Raw genomic sequence first — 14,666 nt, forward strand, 5'->3', positions numbered from 1 at the left:
AGATTTTTTACTTTAAGATGTTTTATTACAGAAAGTGTATGAAACCCTTGACCAAAATAGTCACACATTCTGTCATTGTGTTACTTATGGATGGAATTATAGTGAAAATAAATTATTCCCCTTTTTGCTGGGAACTCACTGGAGGTCCCTGAGGGTCCCCACACCTCACTTTGAGAACCACTGCTCTATGCAGTATATTGTTAGTGTGAGCTTCCATGTGTTGACTGCTGCATTAGGGCGTGATAGACTGAGATATAGTATCAGTTACAAGTTTGCATACACCTTTACATTTCTGTGAATCAGGAAGTGTGTGAACAGTACGGCATGAGTGAGCGAGAGGTGCTGAAACGTGAAGACAAATAGTTATTATCTTGATTTGATCAGTTGCGTCAGTATAGCTGTGTCTTTCGGAAAAAAAGAGAGACACTTGCAAATTGTCCAGGGTTAATGATATACATCATGGAAATTGTTTGTTCATTCATGAACTTGATGGCAAAAGCACAAATACCTCAAAATTGCACTCAAACTCTACATGAATTCCTTTCCATAGATGATTAAAATGGCATAAAACAACATATAAGTCACTAAAAAACAGTAGAAAAACACTATAAATCCTTTTCAGAGATATTTAAATGACACAACATCACCTTATAATCTCTTCTGAGCAACACTTCCCACAGTATGAGCCTCATGCTGGAGTGTAAAATCCCCCCTACCTGTAAAATCACACAGGTGGGAGAATTTGAGAAGAAGAAGAAAAAAAAAAAGAGAAAAACTGGATTGAGGTCCCGGAAGACGTCCTCTGATTGGATAACGGTGACGTTTGGATGGGAGGTGGAAAATTATAAATGCAGCGATGGCGGAGAGAAACAGTTTGTTGTTTGATCAAGAATATAACGGTCTGGTCCGCGCAGACAAGACAAGCAGGCAGCTTCGAGTCGAGTTTGTTGACCTTATTTCTTCCCAACATGAACAGAGTTATTCTCCAGCTTGTTGCAGTGGGATTCTGCTTTGCAGTCGGTAAGAAAATACTCTGATTTATAATATATATAATATATTCTATACATGCATGTTTCCCCCGTTATCTCAAAGCGTTTACTTGTAAAAACTTTCCTCTGTAATAGGATTTGTTAGGGTCGGAGAAGTTCATATTTCAGGAAAAAAAACGGGTAAAATCTGCCTTTTTCTCTATGAAGTTTGGTGTGTTTGTTTCCCATAAATAATATATTCAGTTATTATGTGCAGTATTAGTAAGAGTGACTTTTCTTTAATGATTAATATGTTGCATTTCTAGGTTTTGCTTCTGCACGGAGCAAAAATTTCCATGATCTAATTCTAAGAAAATAGATGAGAAAATGCGTTTTGATTCTGTCTCGCACGGTTTTTTTGCGTTAAAAACAAATATTCTGTCATTTCCACTGTGTGTCCTGTTTTTTTTTTTTTGACGGTTACTGGTTATGTTGGAAGCTGCAGAGCTTGGGGCTGTTTCCTAACTGGGTGTGTTCACTCTTTTAATACCAGTGGTGTGTTCACATGTTTTCAGTGGCAGACGGGGCTCAAAAACAAGAAGTGGGCACTTTTTTTTTGAGACAAATATGACCAGTGACGCACCATGAAATGAAACATCAAAAAAATGCCCCCCCAGTTGTTTAACATAATGTAATATAAAACTGGCAATGCTTTGGTTTGAAATTAAGTAAACTTTTGGTTACTATCATATACTGATGTTATTATTTCCTGGTTTTTTGAGCTAGTTGAACTAATTTGACTGCTCCAGATGAGATAATGATCAGTCATAACATCACCTGTTTAGTCATCATATCCACGCAAAATATCCTACAATCAATGCAAATTGAAGTCAAGGCTGAGTTATTTCCATCATCCATGGCTTTCACAACTTCTCAGTGCCCACATAGATGTTTTCATTTTGCTTGTTTTTGTCCGATCAACAGTCCAAAACTTTAATTTATTGTCACATATGACAAAGAAAAGCAACAAATCCTCACGTTTGAGAAGCTGAAACCAGAGAATATTTGGTCTTTTTTGCTTGAGAAATGACAATAATTGGATTATCGACTAAATGCTCTACAATTAGTTGATTAATCTATTAATCGATCACCAAAATAACTTACTAACTTGCACAACAATGCCAAACATTCTCTGATTTCAGCTTATCAGATGTGAGGATTTGCTGCTTTTCTTTGTCATATACGACCATAAACTGAAGGGTTAGGACTGATGGAAGTCATTTATAGGCGTCACCTTGGGCTTTGGGAAATTATAATGGGCATTTTCACTCTTTTATGACAAAATGATTAATTGCTTGATCAAGAAAATAATTGCTAATGGTTGAAAATGGTCAGTACTTGCAGCCCTAAAGTGCATTTTTATCATCCATCAATGGTTTTAGCTCCTAAAGAGTCAACAAAACAACATGGTAACTGATTGCCACAGTTGAACAAAGTAGCTGCAGAGTTTTGCCGTGTTTACTCCGTGTTTCACATCCCAAAGGCTTTACTGTAATACTGTTATTACAGGTTAGGGTGAGGCAGCCTGTTATAGCCTGGTACTAAGAGGTTCTTTTTTTTCCCCCCCAGACGTTATTAAAAGACTGAATCATGTCCCATCCTGCCAGCCATTGTATGAGAAATTCCTCACCTTGTAATGGTTGAAGCTTTGCCCATTTCTCGAATTCCACTTTAACAGAGTCTCTGCAGACTGGGCACTGTATGGGACCATTTGTTCTTTTGTGTTTTGGGGCTATTGTAGTTCATTTTTTTGTCCTCTGCTGCATTGTTTCAGTCTCCTATTTCAAACCACACCCTTCCTAGTTGGAACTTTATTCCCTCTCTGGCTGTTTTTTATGTTTTCAGGTAACAACTGTGACCTTCAGCCCACTAATCCTTCATGTAAATAGTTGTTTGTGACTGAAGAGTGGTTCACGGATGTAGATAATTATATACTGAGGTTTTTTTTTTTCCATGTTCAAGTGACCAGCAGGGATGAATCCTTGTGGGTTTGGTTTGTACTCTGGGGAAAAGCAGATGACTTCAGGTGGCGGTCTGGTTGATTTTTGATGTCAACATGTTACAGGCGATTGAAAGGTTTCCCCAAGCACCAGCTGCCCCATAAAAAGACAAAAACATACCTCTGTGCTGCTACTTTTATAGTCAGATGTCAGTAAATTTGTGGAGTTTGGGAGAACAGAGAAGTGACGTTCATTTGTGTAAGTCACATTTGGATTTATTTTTTGAAAAAGGCAATATAAATGATAAAATGAAGAAGTCATGACTGTCCATGCTTCTTCTTTTCTAACAATTGCAACAAAGAGTAATGATAATAATAATACAATAGCAAATAAGTACAAAGAAATTAAGAGAAAATACATAAAAAAACATATACATGCATAAAAAAGTAGTCACCTTAAACAAATGGATGTAAAGGTATAAAAATTCAAGCTCCAACTTCCTCAAATTTCCTCAAACTTGTCATGTTAGAGTCTCATGGAGAAAGTTATTATTATTATGTCTACATCATAAAGATAATGTGAATTCTTTCAATCCAATCATCAATTGAAAGTATTTCTCACCTTCTATTAATAGTATTTCCTGGAGACCCCCCCCCCCCCCCCCCCCCTTTTTTTTTAATATACACCTCTTTTGTTTTAGTGCAAGTCTAATCTTCTGTTGTTCAGATTTGACTCCAGCACAAAAGCCTTTTTATAGAATTGTCATTACTTCTCTGTTAAAAATGTGTTTGAAGTCTGTTTTATTAATCATCAACAACTAAATCACAAGGGCAAAGACAACAAATTGCCTCATTTCAGCTTTCATCACATCATGGGATGTGTTGTAGCACATGAGTTTAATTTTGGCTCGTGTTATTCACTGTTTTTCTTTCCAGTTGTTCCCTTAAGTGAGCTCTTTCCAAACCTCTTTTTTTTTGGTGAATTGGGAATAAAAAGGACTGATTTTTAAGCTCTTGAGAGGCTGTACTGAACATCTTATCAGCTGCTTCTGTTGGTCACACATGAATAAACTCTTGAGTGACTAAAGGAATCTAGACACTCGAATCAGTAACTGTTTAAAGTACAAACAAAATATCTTGATAATGATGCCCTTGGGTGGAAAATGCGGGTTCTAACTCCTCCCAAAGCACAGATTACCAGAGCGGGTATCATACCACACCTAAAAACATTTCAACTTCAAATCCAGAGCTGTATTCTTCCTTTTATAGTCACTTTATTCTTCTTCTGTTCTGTGATATTAGAATTAACAGGATTTTTTGTTGTTTTAAAGCAGCTTCTGTTTGGTATTTTTGACCTTTTCTCTGTGTTTTGTGCTGCTTAACTTGCCCTTGTGTTTGTAACTGAAGGGTTTTATATCTGTAGTGTCAGTAAAGGGGCAGCAGGTGGCAGCATAAGACAGATATCATGCAGGTTGATTAGTAATGTGCCACACCTGAATACTTTTGAGAGCAACATTGATTGCAAAGAGTCTGAAAGCGCTTTTAATTCCAGGTTTACTCAAAGCGTAAGAGTATTAACTCACAGTAGCAGCATCTTCAAGTGACTAAATGAACAATAAATGTGTTCAGGTGTCATTAATTACAATTTTAATCTGTATCATTGTAGTTTAGAAGATTTCTTGCTCAATAGTTGCAGTATTTATACATACTGAAGGTATAAACAAGTTTTGACACACATGACTTTACTCAAGTATTGAAACACAACTTGAGGTACTTGAATATTTTAATTTTCTGTTACTTTATACTTTTTCCTCCACAACATTTATTTGACTGCTATAGATGCATATGAGCACATCAAATAAAGAAAAAATGGAGTACAGAAGTTAAAAAAAAAAAAAGTTAAATCATTAATAAAAATACAAATCTTAAAACATTTTGAATTTGTGTTCTTATGTCACCTTTTTCTCACAGTTTAGGTTTTTAAATCTGTTAGTTTTGGCTAACGAAAGTCTTAAAACAACAGTCAGCTGCTTATATATATCACAGAAACAGGTGTGGCTCACTGTGATCTTTCCTCATGTTCATACTGGCCACGGGGAACAAAAATCCACAGTCCTCGTTTTTGAGCAAAAATGTATTTAAAAGTTTATTTGAAGATAATATGAAGCTTTACCCATCTGAGTCAGTCAAAGAAAGTGGAAAAATTCCCTCTTTGTGTCCTGTTAAGCTGTAGTAGAAGGATTAGTAACAAAAAGAGGGAATTTGGCACTAAAAACACTGTAACATTAAAAGATATTGAATTTATTTGACTTATTTGGACGACTGAAGCCTCATATTAGCTTCAAATAAACTTATTTGCATGGATGTAGCACCTGGCTGCTGTTTTAGGACAGACTTAAAATCGTGAACCCGTCCTTTAAGTAACAGTTTTAACAGTATTAGGCAGATTTAGTTTTATAAAGTATTAAAATATGTGTAAGTTAAGGATCTGAGGACTTGCTCCACCACTTTGTGACCTTTTTAGCATTCAGCATTCAGGACTTCCGGTGCTGTTGTTCTCATGTTGAAAGGTTGCGGCTGCTTGTGCTCAGGTGCGTCCTTTCTCATGCTCCAGTAACGAGGGTGGTGGTGATGTTGGTTGTGTGAGGAGATGTTACATAAAGGAGATTTTATGCTCCAAATGAGAACGTTTCCAGTAGCAAGAGAAACATTATAGTTTGGTTTTTTTTACTTTCATGCCACATTGTGCTTGAACTCAGGCAAGAAAAACAAAAAGGAGGGGGGTTTGAAGTGCACAAACAAGGACAAATACCTCCTCTGATATCTGCATCGTGACTAATTACCCCTACAATTATGTACTGACACTTCTTGAATGCCAATCTCCTCTTTTATTGTTGTGTATTCTTATCAGACTGGCACCTGTTATGCAGCTGTGTAGAAAAAGTGTCGCAATCAAGGGAGGCGAGGACACAACCAATTACATGTTGAGACACTTCCGCTGCAGTGAACAAACAGTTTAACTGAGCGACATTTAGCTTTAGTGTTCCCATGTGACTTAACCTCCAGACCGCCAATTCGTCCATTTGTGCTGTTGGGTTGAAAAGAAAGTTTTAAGCCATGCAACTTCGCTTGCGTAAATGTTGTTTTGTGTATGACAGGACTCAGTAGTGTGGAGGATCAGGTTGGACTGGTTGGATGCCTCTCAGACAGCTGCACCAGCAGCAGCGGGGGGGTGGGGAGGGGGTGGGGAGGTGATCTGCAACACGTCAGTCGGCATTGCAGAGCTCTGAGGTGTTGCTAGGTGTGGCGACACTGAGGTCACATGACACAGTATTCAATGTTTTAACTTAAGAATTGAGTTATGTTTGCTATTTTGGTTAACAGGGTTATAAAACCGAGTGAGTCAGATGTTTGTAGGTGCCTTTTTTTTTTTACAGAGGTACTTTTGGTGGTTTGTTGTTTTCGGATAAACAAACTTAATTCGTCTCAGATGGAAAAAAAATCTTTCTTTTTATCTCACAACAGAGTAAAATGTGAGATTATTTGAGAGTAAGAGCAATAAAAGAGGATGTAAGGATCGTCAGAAGTGTCTAAATTGGAGGCTCCACTTGAATTCGGGTGTAACCGAAACTGGCGGGACAAGGGTGTGTGCGGTTGTTTGTGTACGAAGGCGTGGCTGTGTTTTTCATCTCTGAAGTAAAGAGTTGGGATTATCCCAACAGAATGTGATTAAGTTGAAGCCGTCCCTCAGGGTCTTCAGTCACATAAAACATCTGTCAGATCTTTTTTTTAATTTGTTTTAAACCCTCCTGTTTTGTGGTGGAGTTTAAGTTAGTTTTGGTTGTATTCTCCCAATTCTACACCCTTTTTCTTTTTAAGTATGCACTGAAAAAGTGACGCAGTTGAAAAAATCCAAAGATGTCAGCACTTTTGAGTTTTGTGGCTGGATGCAATCCACACCCAAAATGGAGGAGTTGGTCAGCTGGAAAAAAAAAAATGTGACCGGTGATGAGTCAGCTCAGCAAACATCGACAATACAGCAGTGACTCTTTTCTCTGTCAGATTATTGTAGATAAATATTGAGTCAGCCATCTTTCTACTTCAGTAGCTGCTTTATACTGTTTGGGTTTCATAAGAGTTTGATTCTAGACCAAAAAAGCTACATGTGAGCTGCGTCTGGCCTCACACTAACCTGTGAGATTATTCGTTATTTTGAAACAAAACTGGTAATCTGTGAGGAGTTGAAGACTTTCAGCAATTATTAGAGAGCTGAAATGATTACTTAATCAACGGGAAATTAACTGGTGACTGTTTTGATAATAAATTAATCGTTTGAGTCCCTTTTCAAGCAAATATTTGCTTGTTTTAAGCTTTTTAAACACGAGTATTTGCTGGTTTTCTCTGTTTTGTATCATTATAAACAGAACATATTTGGGGTTTTAGATTGTTGGTTGAGTAAAACAAACAATTTGAATATGTTCCCTCAGGCTCTGATGTTTTTTGGATAATTTAATAACTGAGAAAACAAGCAGATTAAAGGATCATGGTAAAGGTAACACTTGCATACTTACATTAAGCCACATAATGTAATCGTTTAGAACAACATTTCAATCCGACAAAACGGTGACGATCCGAATAAACTCAGACGTCCTAACTGATAAAATTTTGTGGCTTACGTTTTTTTCATCGATGCTGCTTTTTAATAGCTTTGCACCTACATGATGTGCATCTAATTGTTTCTTTCAACATTTAAACACTTGGCGACCCCCTTAGATTCACTCTGTGACCACTTTCTGGCGTCCTGCCCCCCAAGTTGGAACACATTGTATTAAAGCATTACTTGTGATGACTGAATATATTGTGAATTTAAATTTTAAATGTGTAAGAATAGTTGGGTCTGGGCTTTTATTGTCCTTTAAGGCCTGTAAAGCTTTCAAATCTATTACAACAAACAAAGTAAAGTGTTTATATTCCAAAAAATCACTCACTCATTTTACTGGTTTAAACTAAATATACAAATCTTGATCATACAAATGAAAATGGAGAAAAAAGAACTTTCCAAACTCGGTGTGTGTGTGTGTGTGTGGGTTTAAAATTGTTTCAGTATAATCAGTGTGTCATCACCTGTTATTCGATCCTGGGGTTGAAACTTGAACGACAGGTTTCTGGCACTTTCACCAAAGTTCACTCCAGCTGCTGTGATGTGGAGGACAGGCGAGTATCTCCCCCCCCCCCTCCCAGCACGTAGTCACACACTCTGCCTCACAATGGCACTTGGACTTTAAGGCTTGGTGTAACCATGGCAACGGAGTTCATTGAGTTTTGTTCTCTCAAAAGTCTAAAAAAAAAAAAAAAAAGTTTTTCCATTTGCTGAAAGATTGAATCATCACTACCAAGGATCATTAGTTTTCTATTTAAAAACTGTGACATGTAAAATCTGTTTTAAACAAAACAATTTAATTTCCATGAATTGAGAGCCGACAGCTGTGACTGGTTTTAGCCATTTAATCGCTGTGCTTAACATGTGTTTTTGTCTGGAGCGATTCCAGGTCAGTGTTGAACTCTTTCATAATAACAAAGGGCCTGTAGCAGGTAGCTTTATTTTTATTGGAGTTACTGTAACAAATAAAGGTCACAGGTGCGTATTAGATGCGCTTAAGTTCCTAAGAGAAATGGATGTAATGGCGGCAGATGTTTTAAGTCTCAGTGTGACCTCTGAGCCCATTGATCAAGTTATTTACTCAGCATTTACAGTATCAGCTGTCATGGTAATTTTGCCACTGTGACAAAGAGGAACAAGATAAAGATCTCTTACAATATTGTCACACTTTAATACATGTGCACACAGGGTGAGCACAGTGCCAGAGTCTCCTGGCATGAACGCTATAAAGAATTTTTTCACTCTCAGAAGTAATTAAAACTACAGCTCGTTCGTTGTGTGTAGCTTATCGTGTTTCTCTTTCTTAGGGAGCCTCTTGCAGCTTCTGAGAGGACTTTTTGTGAGGCCATTTTGCATTTAGCGGACTGGACACTTTCTCACTTTCTAAATGTACCTTTTTAACTCGGTTTATCAGTTATTCTTTGTTCACACTCTCAGTGACTAAGACTTCTTTCACAGCAGAAGTTCTCTAATGTACCCTCTTAAGATTCAGAATAATCAAACACATTGAAAAGTAAAATGATAACATAGTGAAAATTAACTGTATAAGCAAACATGTGCAATAAAAGATATTCAAACTTGATTAGACGTATGTGTAATTTCCCTCACACAGCCATTTTGTCTCCCGTAAGACTTCAAACTAATAGTTTAAATATACAAAGGGTACTATTATCTGTAGTCTGGAGTCTCACAGTTGTTTAATAACACTGGTAAAATAGTTCAGGTCAAGTCAATTTTATTTTTATAGCCCAAAATAACACATTTATCACGTCAGGAGGCGCGACAGTGTCTCCATTGTTGTACATACGGAGCAGACAGATGACATAACACCAGTAATCTTGGAGCACTTTGTGAAACCAAAGTTACAAAATGCTTCACAAAAGCCAGCAAACAACAAATTATAGAATTTAATATGAAATTGAATACATTTGACTAGATTTTAAAATAAAATGGTTAAAACCACTTCCAGTAATAAAATATAAAATAAACAAAAAGACAATTCAAGTTTGCGGAATAAAACCTCAAATAAAAGCAGGATAAGCTTTCAGATACGTGTGTTTTTGAGCCATTAAAAACTTTTAAAGTTAAACCTTTTTGTGTACAAGCCCAGAATAAAAACTCTTCTGTTCTCGAACCCTTTTGATTATAGTCATCATCTGTCAGGAACTCTTTACAGTTTCCAATCAAAACTGTTAAAATGAGTCAAAAGTGATTTTTTTACTAAGTTAAAATGATGTTATAGTGATATTTAGATGCTAGATGTTTGCACAGAAAGAATCGGGAGGCTTTGTGCTTTAAAACAATGTATAGTTTGTCAGCTTTGAGTGAAGATTTAACCGAATGTCATCCGATCAGACCCTGCAGTATTTGGGCTTGTGCTTGTAAAGTGGTTAAAAGGCAAAATATGTTTTAAGAATCAGACTTGGCAGTAGAAATAGCAGGAGAATTACAATGTTGAGTAACAGAACTGCAATATTAACTAAATCAAATTAGTTAATGTTAAGTTTCATAGGTTTAAAGAGTTTTAAGCAAAGTGTCGAAGTGTTTTGAGACTGAATCAGAAAAGATGTCAAGCGACTTCCATGTGCTTCCAAGAGCTGGTAAGACCTTGACCACAAAACCTCCTCTGGGCTGCAGGTCAAAGGTCATCTTGTTGTCTCAGCCATGATTACTCACTTTGTCTGATTGCCTCTTTTAATTGCCAAGCTGCATCACCTGAGTGGATGGTAAACCTGCACTGTTTAAACAGTCTCTGTGCTCAGACAAACATGAGAAGATGTTAACTGGGTGCAGACGTATTTATCAGCCTACATTTTAACCTAAATTACACCCTGTTGCAAAGGTTAATTCTTCTGTTCTTCCTCTTTCCTCTCTTTTATCTCTCTCCCCTCAAACTCTCAGGTCAAGCTCTGCAGTGCTACAAATGCAAAGTTGGCTTCTGGGACCTGTGCATAACCACTAAAACCACGTGTGAAAACGGGGAACAATGCTTCAGTGGTGTCGGAAAAGCAGGTAAGGAACTCAGGGGCTAAAAATGTCACAGTCAATACTCTCCTGACGAAGCTTGACGTCATCGTTCACATGAAACCCCGCCAGCTACATTCTCAAAATGCGTAGCTTTATGTTTCATCACAAGGTGGAGGTGTAAGGGATTTCTACTAAGCTGGATTTTAAGTAATTAAATCAACAAAGCCTTTGTGGAGTTTGTCAGTTATTCTAAACCATGTATACGCACTCCAGGAGGTATTTCTGCGTTGCCTGGAGGTTCATGGAAAGTTTAAGTAATAACTAGTAAATTTACAGTTACCATCAACATGATTCAGTTGTAAAGCATCAAGTGTTGCAATTGAGAGTGTTTGAACACTATAATGCTAGTTGGCAAGTGAGCAGAAAAGTTCAGTTAGCTAAAAGTAGGCTAATGGATAAATAGTTTAGATAATACAAGCAGTTGAAATACCATAGTTAGCTAAAAGTAATAAATAAACACTTGATATTTAGCTAAAAGCAATCGACAGTCGAAATACAGTTGGCTAAAGGTAAATGATAAACAGTTGAAATGGTTGGATAAAAGTGAATGAAAATAAATTGAAGTAGTTAGTTGAAACATACAGCATCTGCCTCTCCAAGTAGTACAAATACAAACTTGCATGTTGGGTATTACTTGTTTTGCTGGACACCAGTAGTTTTTCAAAGATACAGGTCGCTTATTACTTATGCTGTTATCAGTCCAACATATAATACACCACATAACCAAAAATGTCTCAAAGGGTTAAACCAACTCTCCCCTTTTGTGCCTTTTTTATGTTTGATTTATCAAGTGTTACAGATCAGTAGTCAGATCTACATCTTTATGTTTTGAGATATTTCTAAGTGTTCTTAAAAATGGTGATTACAATCACTGACATCTGTCTCCACTTGAGATAGATTATTCCAAGAATCCACCGGGTAGCTCAATCTCTCCTTTTAGTCTGACGGCTCAAAGAGCAGCGTGCGTGTTGTGAATGAAAGCTTTCGACAGTCAATTAATAAAATGGATTTTAAGCTTCAGGTGGATAATGTACTGCAGTGTTGCAGGGGAGTAAATAATTGTTCTTTTTAACTTAAAGGACAATACCAGTGGTGTGTTAAATGTTACAGTGAGCAAATGATGTAAACATCCATCACTTTCCTGTCATCTCTACACAGTATGAAAATCAATAAGCAGCTCTTATACATCCTGGTTTGGTTGATACTGTATTTATTTATAAAATACAACAGACTGGTCAGGAATAGAATAATTCCTGACTTATTTTCATCTTTGTCACCCAATGTAATTATATGAACAGTATCTGTACTTTTTTTCATATTGTTAATACTTAACTAGGCACCAGTTAATCTGTAGCGGAAAAGACACAGACAGAGGAGGGAAGTTTGAAAGTATCAGGACAAACTAACTCTTGATTTTTGATCTCTTCATTGGGTTTGTTGGCAAAGATGTAAATAACATCACACTTATCCTTTTTTTTAAGGAGTAAAAACTTGTACTATACAATTTGTATTTTTAGATTTCTGTAATTGGTTAAAAACTGTTTAAAAATCACCAAAACTGGAGTCATGTCTCCTCCAAACAACAACAACAGAGCATGCAGTGTGTGTGAGTGAATACCTCTGTCCATGCAACACCATCCAACCAGTTCAATCAAACACAATGAACAATGAACGCTGACAGTGATTTATGTTCTCCGTTGCTCCACAGCCGGCTTCGTGGACATCAAGACCAAGGGCTGTCTAATAAAGGCTGAGTGCAACCAGACCAAAGACGTGAATTTCCCCTCCAGCAGCAGCAACACCACCGTCTACACGATGACTAAGACGTGCTGCGACACCGACCTGTGCAACAAGGCACCCGGTCTGCCCGGTGTGTCCGGGCTGCCGCTGGCCCTCGCCACCATCACTGCTCTGTTTGTGGCTAACGTCCTGGTTTGATGGATGACACAAAATGCAAATACATACAGACACACACATAAAACACAAACTACATACCACCCACACACCGGCACTACATAAGGATTAAATTAAATGATCTCGGCAGACATGAGCTCTTTAATCATAGAGCTTGATTTCATTTCCACATGGGTCTTGTGTTTACTTTCCTTCAGGTGTATTGTACTTTATAATTTCACACACGGTGTTATTGTTTATAAATTGTCCCTAAAATGTAATTCCCTCTTTTTTTGTATTTTTTAAGATTTATCAGTAAATTGCCTAAGCTGTCATTTCACTGTCAGAGATATTAAAATTAGTCGACAGATGATGAAAAGTGTAAAACGAGTGCATTACACCGACATATAGATGATTTTAAGAAGTTTACCGCCTGCTTAAAGGGCCCTGCAATTAACTTTCTCCACATGAATAAGCGATATATAATGTTTAGCTTCAGGGCTGAGGGTGTGAATCCTTCAAGCGTTTCACTGTATGACTAAATCATTTTTGCAGGTCAAATTAAGTGTTAATACAGCTTAAAGGAATAGTTTGACATTTTGGGGGAAATGCTTATTCATTTAGCTGAGAGTTGAGATTGATACCGCTCATGTCTGTATGTTTAAATATGAATCTATCAGGAATCAGGAGGCGGTTAGCTTAGCTTAGCACAAAGACTGGAAGCAGAGGGAAACTGCTAGCATAGCTCTGAAAGGTAAAGAAATCTGCCTATCAGCACCTTTTTTAAAGCTCACTGATTAACATGTTATATCTTGTTTGCTTTATCCAGACAAGACATGTTGTGGGTCTTACACACATTAGTCATAGTGAGCTATTCTTTGAGCTGTTAGGTATATTTTTTTTTACCTTTTTTGACAGAGCCAGGCTAGCTGTTTTCCCCCTTGCTTCCAGTCTTTGTGCTAAGCTAAGCTAACCGCCTGCTTTGCTGATGCTTGACATTGAACAGACAGATATGAGTTGTATCGATCTTCTGTCAGCCGAAGAATTACATTTCCTAAAATGTCAAACTATTTTTTTAATTTATTGCCTTTGACTCACTGTATTATGATTTTTTTTTTCTTTTTTTTTTTTTTTTTTGGTCATATATTCAAATACCAATATCTAGATCTAAAAGTTGAAAACATTTCTATTTCAAAACAGCACCTATTAATTTGTTGCCAGTTGCTTTGTGTTCACATAATTACAACTTATCTAATAAAATGTATATTATCCCTTCACTAGTGTCTGTGAAAACATTTCTTTTTATTTTGTTTTGCTGGTTTTTTTTTTTCCTCTTTTTGACACAAACTGCTCCATCATTTCTGTCTTTAACCTGTTTTATTTTCAATATTTGTGTCAAATTCATTCTGCTCATTGCTCATAAGTTTTTCTTGCTAGTTTTGAATGTGTGTGTGTATATATGGGAAGAAAGTGATGACATCAATCATGATGTTGCATATATTGAAATTTAATTGAGATCGCAGCAATTTGAAATGTGTCAAGACTGATCACGAGATATTGGCTTGGATTTCAACATGAATCACACGGATGAATAAAGACAATTTAAACCTTCCTGAAGCTGATAGTTTTGTCATTATTGCTCAAAAAGAAATGTGTAGGCCTGTCTCTTTTTTTCCCCTTCTTTTGTGAAATGGGTTATGTAGACAATTCGAAGAATTTAAAGAAGGCAATGCAATCCTCAAATTGGGCAGAATAAGCCGCTTCCTGCGACATTTGTGCTACTGGCGTGATTTGGTTCCTGTCTTCTAAATATCTCCCGGCTTGTTGCAATCCCCCAGGACTGACTTGTTGTTCAGGTTTCAGTGCCACTAGTATCATGATTTCAGATCTGCTACAGAGCAGACATTTTTTCATTCCTATGGTACGAGAACATTTCTGAGATGGTCTTCTTACAAACAGCCTTTGAGTAAGAAATGTCTAGTAAATAACCCAAAAGGGATGGTTTTTAAAACTGACCTTTCATATGAAGCATTTCCTGTGTCAAATGTCTGACATTTGTGGCCTGGAGGTTTTCTTTAAGTCAGGGTCCCGTGCGTGTTTTAAGGATGAACCATGTACG

General features: G+C 37.0%; 1 protein-coding gene across 1 annotated transcript; it reads left to right on the plus strand.

The window, feature by feature from the left end:
• The first annotated feature begins 864 nt into the window (after positions 1 to 864).
• Positions 865 to 14,159, plus strand: spaca4l (sperm acrosome associated 4 like). Its single transcript, XM_067612587.1, has 3 exons — positions 865 to 1,020; positions 10,529 to 10,639; positions 12,363 to 14,159. The coding sequence occupies exons 1-3, from the start codon at positions 969 to 971 to the stop codon at positions 12,590 to 12,592; spliced, it is 393 nt and encodes a 130-aa protein (XP_067468688.1). The 5' UTR covers positions 865 to 968; the 3' UTR covers positions 12,593 to 14,159.
• Positions 14,160 to 14,666: the final 507 nt, after the last annotated feature.

The sequence above is a fragment of the Thunnus thynnus genome, chromosome 15 (genome assembly GCF_963924715.1).
Source record: "Thunnus thynnus chromosome 15, fThuThy2.1, whole genome shotgun sequence".
NCBI classification, from domain to species: domain Eukaryota; kingdom Metazoa; phylum Chordata; class Actinopteri; order Scombriformes; family Scombridae; genus Thunnus; species Thunnus thynnus.

Bases quoted from the DNA above. Each gene is read 5' to 3' on its own strand.
- spaca4l (XM_067612587.1), top strand. From the start codon at position 969: ATGAACAGAGTTATTCTCCAGCTTGTTGCAGTGGGATTCTGCTTTGCA. The intron at 1,021-10,528 runs GTAAGAAAATAC...TCAAACTCTCAG, and splicing joins GGGATTCTGCTTTGCAGTCG to GTCAAGCTCTGCAGTGCTAC. The intron at 10,640-12,362 runs GTAAGGAACTCA...GTTGCTCCACAG, and splicing joins CAGTGGTGTCGGAAAAGCAG to CCGGCTTCGTGGACATCAAG.